Here is a 12,405-nt window from a genome sequence, read left to right on the forward strand (position 1 = left end):
GATGAGCATGAGAGAGGCGACAAAGGATTCTCCCCACCAGAAGATTTTTTCAACCCTCCCTCTTCGCCATCTACGCCACGAGTTGTCCTCACTCCTATGGAGATGATGGTCAAGTCGATGTTGGACATGGTGGCACAACAACAAGAAACGAATCGAGTTGCATTGGCACAACTTGCAAGCAAAGCAGAAGAACAAGCAGCAAAGGACCGTGCACAAGAAGCCAAGGATCGCGAGCGCGACGAAAGAAACGCAAGATTGGCCGCACAACAAGAAGAAAATCGACTTGCTCAGGAACGTGAGCGCATTGCTCTTGCCGCAAAACAAGAAGAAAATCGACTTACTCTCGAACGCAAGCGCGATGAACTAAATGCACGAAAAATAGAAAAGGATGCCGAGCGTGAAGCGCAAAGGGAGCTTCGCAATCAAGAATTTAGTGCCAAAATCCTAGCCTCGAAGACCAAACCACCTAAAGATCGTGGGAGTTCGTCAAGTGACGCAAGTCATGACGCGGATTCCAACCATCTAGTTACAAAAAAGTTGACTTTCAGTAAGTATGACGATAAGATGGATGCTACAGTTATTCATTCTTGGTTGCATCAATTTAATGCTTATTTTGCGATAACTAGAAAGACAGGAATAGCAAAGTTTTGACGGCAGCTATGTACCTTGCCGGTGATGCCATCAAGTGGTACCAGGCATGGCAAGAGGCACAGCTAGCCGCGCACCTAGAGGCAGTCGACGATTTCACGCCCCTCTCTTTTAGTTGGGTTGATTTCCAAGGCAAGCTAAGGCGTGGTTTATGCCACCTCAGTACCTTGCACGATTGAAGGACGATTGGCGTGCTCTCAAGCAAAATGATATGGCGGTTATGTCTTTTTCTAATCGTGTTTTGCAGCTAGGTACTCAATTACGCATGTCGGATGAAGAGCGCAAAGAGGCTTTTCTCTTTGGATTGGACGAGTATATCAAGTACGATGTCGAGGTACTCGATCCAATCGATCTCAACAAGGCGGTAGCGATTGCTCTCGCACAGGAGCTGAAGCACAACAAGGGAAAGCCTAAGGAGAACAAGACTTCCACAAGTACCTCGCAGATTCCTCAGAACGGTAAGAACGGTAAGAATGATAACTCTTCTAACCAATCTGCCAACAGTATCTCATCAAAGAATTCTTCGAATGAATCCAAGGGTAAGGCTAACACAACTGCTAAACCTAAGCTTACTCCAGATGAAAAGGTAGCACAAGGAATTGTAGGAGGATACATCACGTCGGAAGAACAAAGCACTTATTCTAAAGAAGGTCGTTTTCATTGTCACATTAAGGGTCACATAAAAAGAACATGTCCTAAGCTTGAATCGAATGAATCGGACTATTGTCTTTTGCAAAAGTCGGAGTCCATGCAACGACTAATGGGACATGCCAAGCAAGGGTTTGCAATGCATAGGGGTACTCTTACGTACCCTATTGACAGATTGGTCACAGTTTAGACCAGACAAGAATCGAACAACAATGACAAAAGAAAGGGAAAGCAACAGAAAAAGAAACCTTCTGGCCCTCGGTTGTCAGCAAAGCAGTGCGCCAAATACTTCAAAGAGGGTAAATGTTACGGTTGTGGTTAAAGGGGCATGTATTTGTGAGAGTGCGCGTGTTCGGAAGCGTGAGAGAGAAGAGATAGAGAGAGAGAGGTAGTAGACACAACACCAAAACGTTGATGTAGGGGAAGAGGGTCGATCAACCCCCCATGACCACTAGAGCAAGAGGACTCGTACAATGATCATATGATAATCCCCCTGTTAAAGAATATGTGCATTGTGCTATGGGCGGCTGGACACTGACTATACTATATTGTAAATATACTTTGGATAATAGTTCAAGAAAAGAGAAGAAGAGAAGAGCAGCTCGTTGAATGGTTGCTGCAAGGTAATGATTGTGTGTGTGTGTGTGTCTCGATGTGTGTTGGTGTGTGTGTAGTCTTCTTTCCTACCTTCTCCATCACCTGCACACTCTACTAGTGGTATCAGAGCTCAGTTTGAGGAGCTACAGTCAATACACAGGTTTCCGCAGCTCTGGAAAACAGCAAAAAAGAGAGGTTTTTTGGTCAAAACTCCCTCACCCGAACTCGGAATACAGTGATCTAGGAGTCTATCTTTATGTTTTTGGGCGTTCCGGACGCATTGGCATACTCAGATTTGCCAAAATCAACAATTTTGTGCAGCAAACAGCCAGCTCACACAAGCATAAGAGATGTCCAGTTTTGCACTCGGCAGCAGATTTACAGGTTACAGGTGAAGAATTCAGCATTTACACAGGTTTTGGAGAGCGACATAGAGCTTTTACATCATGATATTGTGTTATCGAAGATTATGTTTGGTTGTTGTGGGTCCATTATGGACAGCCGCCTATGTAAGAAAGGTTGTGGGAAGAAGTTGAGGCGGTTATATTGTCAGATTGAGTACTTTGTGGTTATGTATGGATATGCGGTCAATGTATTTTGGAAAACTGCAGCCTTTGTGAGGGTCGAGTGAGGTTTTTTGAAGCCTTGCCTTGGGAGCTTTGGTACCTTGGCAAGGTGGATTAGGTACTGGAGCGAACCCTCGACTAGCCCCGCGAAAGACCTCATATGTCGTTTACGACTAAGGGAAGAAGGTGGATGTATGGATATGTGGTACAGGACAACGTATGGATTGCATTTGCATACAGGTCCATGTGGACATTGTTTTATAGTATTTATGCATAGTACTGAGTCAGTCTGTGGCAAAGTGAGTCAGTGGATTTTCCCTTGGCAGTGAGAGATTTTCTGTCAGTGTTTATGAGCACTTTGGTTGAGATTGTCACTTGAGATATTGTCCAAATACAAACGAAACTCTGTCGAAATTTTATTAAAATCCTTTGAAAGAAATTGAGAGTGAAGATGATAGAAAGTTCAACTCAAGTCACACAGATTGTTGGAGAGAAGCTGACCAGAGAGAACTACAACATATGGTCTTATAGGATGGAGAACTTTATCATGGACAAAGGTTTATGGGATTATATTACAGGTGAACAAGAGTGTCCCGAAGTTGGTTTGGAACCAAATAGAGAGAATGTTGAAGCACATAAAACATGGCAAGCAGGAGTAGAAGCTTACAAGAAGTGGATCGAGAATTCAAGGAAAGTGATGCATCGGATTTCACTATGCATTAGTGACTTCTTTATACCACATGTGAAGAAGGCTCAATCTCCAAAGGAAGCATGGGAGATACTAGCAAGAATGAACAGCTCCAATACAGAACCACGAAAAGTTCACTTGAAGCAAAGGTTACATTGTGTATGGCGAGGAAATAGATCCATATCAGATTATGTGACAGAGATAAAGCAAATACAGGAAGATCTTGCGAGCATTAATGTTGAATTCCAGATGATGACTTAGTTTCAGTGACATTGAATGGTTTGGGAGCGGAATACAAGTCATTGGATACATCTATATTTGTTCGAGGACACATGCCTGATTTTGAAGTGTTAGTAAACCTTTGTTTGCAAGAAAAGGTGAAGTTAGGCAAGTCAGGTCCTTCTACATCAAATAACAATTCCAGAGATCAGGTTTTTTACTCTAGAGGTCGTGGAAACAATAGAGGTGGAAGAGGAAACTATGGTCGTGGAAACAATGTTGGAAGAGGTCAATGGAAAAACCAACAAAGTCAAAGTTACAACGATTATAGCCAAAGAGGTAGGGGGAGAGCCCGAACTCGTGGACGTGGAGGTGGACGATTTGTACATCCTCAAAGAGATGGGTATTGTAACAGATGTGGCATTTATGGTCACTTTGAAAGAGAATGTTACACAGCTAAATCAAAATCGTGATCGTGGTGGAAGAGGCCGAGGTTATGGCAGACATGGAGGAAACTTTGTTGGATACAATCCTCATGATCAAAATATATATGACAATAGGTCGAGTGGACATTTATTTCGTATGGAGCATGTTGTTGGAAGCATGGTGGAGCCACATCATATAGATGATTGGTATTTAGATAGTGGTGCCACAAATCATATGACATATCATGGTGAATGGTTTGACAGAAAAGAGAAGTTAGAAGAGGATGAGTTTGTCGCTATAGGTGATGATACTATGCATCGGATTACACATGTTGGTTCAGTTCCATTGCTAGAAAAAGACGGGACATACAACACATTGGGAGATGTTCTATATGTGCCTTCAATCACAAAGAATTTAGCATCAGTTGGACAGATGACAGATCAAGGGTTGCAAGTCCGTTTTAATCGTTATGGTTGCTTCATAGAGGAGTTTCACAACGGCAGACCAGGCAAGATATTGGCACGTGGAAGAAAGAAAGGTCGCTTGTTCTCATTGGAAGCTGGAGATCCATGTTTACACAGTGGTATGTATGCAAACAAATCAGCCACTCAAGATGATTGGGCAGAGTTATGGTATAAGGGGATTGGTCATGTCACTTTTAGAAGATTAAAGCATATGCAATCAAATCAAATTGTACGTGGATTACCAAAGTTTGGCAGATTGAATTTTGATCATGTTTGTGAAGCTTGTCAATTTGGAAAGCAATCTCGTTTACCATTTCCAAAGAGGGGGAGAATTAGCCAAAGTCCTTTGGAAATTGTTCATTCAGATATTTGGGGACCTTGTGATCATGCTACACCAAATGGTTGTCGATATTTTATCACATTTACGGATGATTACAGCAGAATGACATGGGTTTACTTTCTAAAGGCAAAGTCAGAGGCATTTGAGGTATTTTTGGAGTTCAAAGTTATGGTTGAGAAAGAGAATGGTTGTCAAATTAAATTCCTACGTACAGATGGAGGGGGAGAGTACATGTCACACAGTTTTGATGATTACTTACGTGAACAAGGCATAAGAAGACAGATTACTTGCAGATACACACCACAACAAAATGGAGTTGCTGAGAGAAAGAATAGAGTCATAGCAGAGATTGCAAGAGCCATGATGAATGAGATGAATATGCCATTAACATATTGGGCTGAATCAGTGAATACAGCAGTACACATTATGAATCGAACACCAACAGTTGTCATTCATGAAATTTCACCTTATGAGAGACTTTATGGGATCAAGCCAACAGTTTCCTACATGAAAGTTTTTGGATGTGTTTGCTATGTTCATGTGCCAAATGAAGCAAGAAAGAAGATGGAGCCAAAGGCAGTGAAGTGTATATTCTTGGGCTACCCAGTTGAAAAGAAAGATTACAAGTGCTATGATCCTACGACAAGACAAGTTTATGTCAGTAGAGATGTCAGATTTTGTGAGCATGAACCATGGTATAAACCAAAGCCAGTGATGATAGAAGATGAGTATGAAGAGCAAGAGAATGTGTGTCATGTTGTTGATAAGCCAGGACCATCAACAAGAACTATTTCAGGACCACTTATGGCAGAGGAGAGTACATGAAGTGTCAACCCATGGAGCGGTCGTTTGCGAGATAAGAAGCAAAACGAGAAAGACAAGAAGAAAGTGGTTGAAGAGAGTTTTGGAGATGAAAGCCTCAATGAAGAGCATGGTTTACCACATTTGAGGACACCTGGCAGTAAGCATATTGAGAAATATGTACCCCTATATGCAAGAGTTGAAGAGAAGAGTGCACCACAGTTGAGAAGATCAGAGAGGGTGCGTTATCCAGTTGATAGATTGACATACAACGGTTACATGCGTACACATTATGCATACATGGTTTCACGTGTGCAACATAAAGAGCCTACATGTTTTCAAGAGGCAATTGGAAAATCAGAATGGGAGTCAGCTATGGATGATGAGATGGATGCTCTTGTGAAGAATGACACTTGGGATTTGGTTCGCTTGCCTAGTGGAAAGAAAGCAATTGGTTCAAAATGGGTATACAAAGTCAAGTGCAAGTCAGATGGTAGTGTGGAAAGATACAAAGCGAGGCTTGTTGCTAAAGGTTATGCACAAACAAAAGGTCTTGATTATGATGAGACATTTAGTCTAGTTTCAAAGATGACAACAGTCAGATTGGTGATAGCAATGGCAAGTATGTTCGGTTGGAAGTTACGGCAAATGGATGTGGATAATACATTCTTGAATGGTGACTTGGAAGAAGAAGTTTATATGATACAGCCAGAGGGTTATCAACATCGAGAGTTTCCATATTATGTGTATAAGTTGAAGAAAGCATTGTATGGTTTGAAGCAAGCATCTAGAGCTTGGTGTGAAAAGATAACTAGATTCTTGAAGAAGATTGGATTTAACAATCTACTGCTGATCACTCATTATTTTTGAAGCATGTTGATGGAGAGATCGTCGTTATTGTTATCTATGTTGATGACTTGATTCTCACTGGAAGTCATGCTGAGCAAATTTTGCATGTCAAGAAGAGTTTGTTGAGAGAATTCAACATGAAGGACCTTGGTGAGTTGAGATATTTCTTGGGAATTGAAATTGTCAATACTTTATCAGGAATTTGGATGATACAAAGACAATACGCGTTGGATATGCTTGAGAAGTATGGAATGACAGCGTGCAAACCGGTTGATACACCTCTTGATCAAAATGTGAAGGTGTTTGATGATGGACATTACATTGAGGATGTCACTATGTATCGCAAGATGGTTGGAAGCCTTATTTACTTGACAATAACAAGGCCAGATTTGAGTTGCAGTGGGTGTTGTGAGTCAATTCATTCAAAATCCATGTAAAAGTCATCTTGATGCAGTGAGACGGATTATGAGATATGTGAAAGCGACTGTCAGTTATGGAATGTTTTATAAAAAGAATGGGAAACTTTGTCTTTATGGTTACTCAGATGCAGATTGGGCAGGAGATTTTATGAATAGAAGATCTACAAGTGGTTATGCATTTTCCATTGGCAATGGTATGATAAGTTGGAGTAGCAAGAAGCAATCAGCTGTAGCATTATCAAGTACAGAAGCTGAATATCGTTGAGCAGCTTTGGCAGCATGTGAAGAGTCATGGTTAAGAGTACTTATAGTAGACTTCGGTTTTGACTATCTTGACAGTGCCATTATATATTGTGACAATATTAGCAGCATCATGTTGGCAAAGAATCCAGTCTACCATGCTCGCACTAAACACATTGAGGTACATTATCACTTCATTAGAGAAAAAGTTTTGGCAAATGAGATTGATTTGGTGTATGTGAAGACAAATGATCAAGTTGCGGATATATTCACAAAAGCTCTTGGAAAGGAGAAGTTTTCCTACTTTCGTGAAGCATTGGGAATCCATCATATGCAAGCTCACTCTGAGCTTGAGGGGGAGTGTTAAAGAATATGATGTTAAAGAATATGTCCATTGTGCTATGGGCGGCTGGACACCGATTATACTATGTTGTAAATATACTTTGGATAATAGTTCAAGAAAAGAGAAGAAGAGAAGAGCAGCTCGTTGAATGGCTGCTGCAGGGTAACGATGTGTGTGTGTGTGTCTCGATGTGTGTTGGTGTGTGTGTGGTCTTCTTTCCTACCTTCTCCATCACCTGCGCACTCTACACCCCCTTGGCCCCATATATAGGTGTCCAAGGTGGGCGCCCAACTCAAGTGGGCTGTTGGCCCCAAACTTGGGCGGTCGGACAACCTAGACTAGCCGTACAAGGTACAACCTAGACTAGCCGTACAAGGAAGTGCCCTAGACCTGTGTGAAGCAGCAGAGTGGTGTAAATCTAACACCCCCTCTTTGCACTTGATGTCGAACAAACCGTACGAAGCCGAAGATGTGAGGCAAAGGATGAAGATGTTTGATGCGATGTCCACCGAAGGACCATGCTTCGACGAACTCCGCGAGGGTAGGAGTAGTTTGGGGTGTCCCGACCGTCAAGAAATCTCCATGGTAAAGTGCCGTCACGAGCAGTGTAGCTAATTGCTGTACTCCGCGGATATAGGGCAAAGATACTGCGTGAAGGTCCCGAACTGAGTGTGAAAACAACTTGTTGTCGGGAAAGAAGTGCCAACAGTCTTGCAAGTGTCTTGCCCTATAGGACATGACCGGAAGCCTATCAAATGCATGAACCTGCAACCCAGTGTGGCTAGGTGGCCAAGTTGTAAAAAACTCCAAGAAGGCCAGATGTAGCAATCTGTGTCGTAACATCCTCCGAAACAAGGAAAGCCAGACTAAGCAGTCTGCATTGTGGAAGCTATCGTAAGTTGCAGCAGTCACCGGAAGACCGCACGGACCACCACCGGATGGTGTCCTGTCAATAGGTAGGGTAGTCAAAGATGAGGGGAAAGCCAGACTCAACAGTCTACGTTGTGAAGGGCCTCTGAGAAGAGGAAAGCCCAGACTAATCTGTCTGCGTCGTCTTGCCTGTATCTACTGCCTCCAATTCTCTGGTGTCAACCAAAACAGAATCCGCGCCAAAGACGCTTGTAAGGTTATCGAGGGTGAGTGTAAGCAACTTTGAAGGTAATAATCCAAACGATCAGGAGTGCAGAAGAGCAACTGCACTACCATCCAAGCCAAGCTCTGGGTGACTCCGGATGTAGTCGTGGGATGCTTAATCCCTCACATCTTGTGTGTAAACTCTCCAAGAGTCCAAAGCACTGAAGTCCTACTCTAGTCTGTAGATCCAAGCAATGAACCTCTCCAAGAAGAGATCCAAGATCCTCTCTCGAAGTCCATGTAGATGCTCATGTGTAAGCAAGTGATCTGTCGTATCGAGGTCAAGTGGTAAGTGTCTGTCCACCCAAGATGGTGGTGTCCTCTTTGGGAATGTCGAAATCTCGTATGCCATGAGCATGGCCATATCTCGTATGAACTGCTTTGATGAGTGCATAGGTGTGTCCATAGCAAACCACGAGTCACCTCCCCCTTTGGAGTACGCAACCGCCGAATCATAGTTACGTGGAACGAGAACGGGGAATGGGAACGGGAGGGTCCGGAACGGGACGGGAAGGGGGACGAGGATGGGGGCCCGAAACGAGAACGGGGCCAAAACGGTTGGCTAAAGTAAGGCTTGAATTACCTCCATTCAGCTTAGTCCCAAATCAACTCCTAAACAACCCCAAAACTGCCCCCAAAATCGCTCTCAAAATGCCCCAAATATGTCCCCCAAATGCCTACTTTTTTGCCCCTGAATGCCTACCTTTGCTCGTTCCGCCTCGTGTGTCCCCCCCCCCCCCCCCCCCCCCCCCCCCCCACGGTTACATGTTGTTCTGGAACAACGTTCCATTCCGACTCCATTTCGGGAATGGGACTCGTTTGGAATGCCGTTTTGGAATGTTTGGGCTGCGTTCCACCCGTTCCCTTGTACACTGCCCTGAATGATGGCTGGAATGAATGGATGTCCCAAGGATCACACGCGAGTAGATGATCAAGCCGACGTCGAAGATACCGTGTACTGCAGTAATCACTGAGAGATTGCATGGACCACCATTGGATGGTGTCCTGGCAGGAGGTAACTTCATCCTCTTTGAAAAACTCAAACCATGTGGCTGCTGTCCACCCAAAAACGCAACTGCAAGGTGATCAAAATGCTGCTGTCGAGCGATTTTCAGCATGCTCGTATGCTCCCGGCAGGGTCCGGACTGGTGTAGAGGGTGGGGAATCAATGTCACAACCCCAGGTGGGCTGAAAACAGAGAAAAAACAGCAGGTACAAGTGGCTGAAAACCATGTGAAATGATGGAGAGGATGTGCCCCGGCAAGGCACCGGATGCCAAAGCCGGTGGGCCAAAAGCAAGATCCAAGTAGGCCAAGATAGCGCTGCCCCCCTCTTGCAAAAAAACGTTGCTGTTTCTGTCCAAAAATCACAGCAAATCTACCCAAAAATGCAGATCTGGTTGAAAACGCAAGTGGAGCAGAGGGTTTTTCGGCCCAGCCGCCAACCCCCTGTGATCATCTGCTGAAGAATTGGGTCTAAAATCACTGGCATTTATTATCACCCTCTAATAATCAGGTCAAAAGTGGTGCTCCCTGGAATGACTGTTCTTTCCTAGTTAGCTGATGCTTTCATTCTGAAGAAGCGGAAATTGTAATGCAAAACCAAGCTTAAAGATGTTCATATACACAATACGACTTTAAAATCGTTTTGTCTTGCATTGTTTTTGTTATTTTTGGGGAGGCTTTTACTATTTGGTCACTATTTTTAGTGGTTCCTGATTCCTGTCCTGCAGGGTCGATTTGAGATACTCTCTCTGTCGGGATCCTTTCTTCTGACTGAAAGCAATGGAGCACGTAGCAGGACTGGAGGTCTAAGTGTCTCTCTGGCAGGGCCCGACGGTCGAGTCATAGGTGGTGGGGTGGCGGGACTTCTGATGGCAGCTAGTCCAGTGCAGGTAAAGAGTTCCTTGCATTGCATTGGAGTGCAAATTTTCGTCGCCGTGATTTTACCGGTGTTTGATCGCACTAAGAAAAATTTGCTCTGATCTTTTGTTGATTGGAAAGTTGAGTCAAAGGCTGGGCAAACGCATCTAAAATAATAATTTGCTCATCGAATCAGAAGTTTCCTGCATGTTTGAACTGTTCACATGTAATTTATCCCTTTCTAAGCTGTCTTCACAGTTTATGCCTACAGTTCCTTTTGTTAGGTTCTAGTTATCTTTCTTTTTCTGTCCCCTTCTAGTTTACTAGTTCAGATCTGTTGAACCTTACAACAGTGACAGGGTTTGATGGCCATCTTCCTTTCTTATGGCTATCAACCCTTCATATGACGAGTCAATGGATGGGTACTTTTGTCTTTGAAAGGGTCTCAAGAGAATTTACTCTTTTGCTAGGAAGAGGGAGTTGGTTTTTTGAAGGCAATAAAGAATATTGCTTGTCCAAAAGCAAGTGCTACCTTCTTTTAAGGAGTATAGAGTCCATTCTCCTGTTGTAGCTGTTTAGAATCAATGGTCTCCTTGCTAAAGAGTCAAGCATATATCCAGTTGAGTAATTAACTGCATTGGACACATTAACAAAAGGGTTACATTTGGGAAAATGTCCTCTTGTAGCATCCATTAGAATGGTCTAGGGCCAAAACGAGATTGAAATCTGAAAGAGAGTAGAAAGAGCAAAGTAGCCTTATCCTTGTCTTTTGAAGGGCTGACAAAAATCTTCCCTACTATAGGGAAGGGAAAAACTTGGGGTGAAATCCATCTTTGAAAGTATAGGGTGCTGTTCAAATTTTAGTGCTGCCTTACAACGGTAAATACATTCTTTTTTGCAGGTAGTTGTGGGAACATTTTCCACAGAAAATCGCAAGATGGGAGGTGAAGGCACATCTGGCGTCATCAAGCCGTCTACAATGGGCAGTGGTGGAACACAACCTTGTTTGCCGCAAATGAACATGGATGGTGTCGAAAGAGTGCATGATCATAATATGGGTGGGCCCACAGATGGTGAGGAGCAGTCACGTGCGTATCACGTGTCATTGCCTTCGATGCACACTATAGACTGGGGTGGCCACCAATTTGATGCAGAGACAAGGGATGACACAGATCATGCTGCCACTTCTCCAAGTGCGACATAGGGATGATTTTGTGCAGGTTTGTAGTAACATTCCTTTTGTGCATACACTTCTGAAGGAGAGAGGAAAATTGCTTTTAAACCAGAAGTTGGGGTTGTGAAAAAGAGTCAAAAATAGGTCCATTCTCGCATCGCTTTTGTTTACGGTTTGTACGGTCCTATTCAAATGTAAATTATCACAGGCTTGCTGGAGTGACACATGTTACGAAAAGCAGTTACTCAATGGGTCCCAAGATTTGGAAGATTGGGGTTCCATTGAATCACAGGTCGTAGGTTGAATGTAGAACATTTCAATTGGAAACATACTCTGGAAGAACGGTTCCATAGCCTCATTGTGTATCAGAAATTGTGGTGGATGTTTTCATTGGTGCGTTCTTGCCAGTTGCTTCGCTTTAATTAAACCAAGCACTATCAATTATCCAGGGATTCCATGTGCATTTGTATTGGTGCTGCTCAGCCCTTGCTTACTAATCCGCTCTGACTTCTTGCAAGCAAATGCTCATATATCTTTGTTTGAACTTTGTAGTGCAAATTTCCTAGCTGAAAATAAAAAATCTCGGTCAATTTTGCTCGAGCTTTATTCTCAAGGTCAAGGTTTGGGCATCAATTCCTGTGAATAGCTTAGATTTTTGCTTAAATCCTGGTTGTTTCACTTGTTTGCTTTGCAAAATCAAGGCCTAAAAATGACGGGTGTTTTTTTTTTCCTTGTGGGGTGCTCGCCTGGAGCATTGCTTGCAAGTCTCCATGATGTTAAAGTCTTGTAACTTGGATGGGTGCTGCATGTCTGCATGCAATAAGCATGTTGAGCAGAGCATCTTCATAAGTGCCTGTACTGCGGTAACCATAGCGAATTTGAGCATTGTTTTTTTCCTTAATAAGTATGGTAAAACTTGTAATTTTAGAGCTGATATCACGCAAATAGGTTTCTCTCAAAAATCCTTGTTTAACATGGGTGAACTGA

The 12,405-nt window shown here is 43.2% G+C and overlaps 1 protein-coding gene across 1 annotated transcript in view; it reads left to right on the plus strand.

Moving 5' to 3' along the window:
- LOC147432440 (AT-hook motif nuclear-localized protein 8-like) overlaps nt 1–12,018 on the plus strand; it is a 54,309-nt gene extending 42,291 nt beyond the window's left edge. The window contains exons 4-7 of the mRNA XM_086492397.1: nt 10,115–10,276; nt 11,146–11,343; nt 11,417–11,464; nt 11,627–12,018. Coding sequence (XP_086348523.1) covers nt 10,115–10,276; nt 11,146–11,343; nt 11,417–11,464; nt 11,627–11,722 — 504 coding nt within the window. The 3' untranslated portion in view covers nt 11,723–12,018. The remainder of the gene's footprint in view (nt 1–10,114; nt 10,277–11,145; nt 11,344–11,416; nt 11,465–11,626) is intronic.
- The last annotated feature ends 387 nt before the right edge of the window (nt 12,019–12,405 follow it).

This window comes from Adiantum capillus-veneris, chromosome 20 (genome assembly GCF_014529385.1).
Source record: "Adiantum capillus-veneris isolate H3 chromosome 20, ASM1452938v2, whole genome shotgun sequence".
In the NCBI taxonomy this organism is placed as follows: domain Eukaryota; kingdom Viridiplantae; phylum Streptophyta; class Polypodiopsida; order Polypodiales; family Pteridaceae; genus Adiantum; species Adiantum capillus-veneris.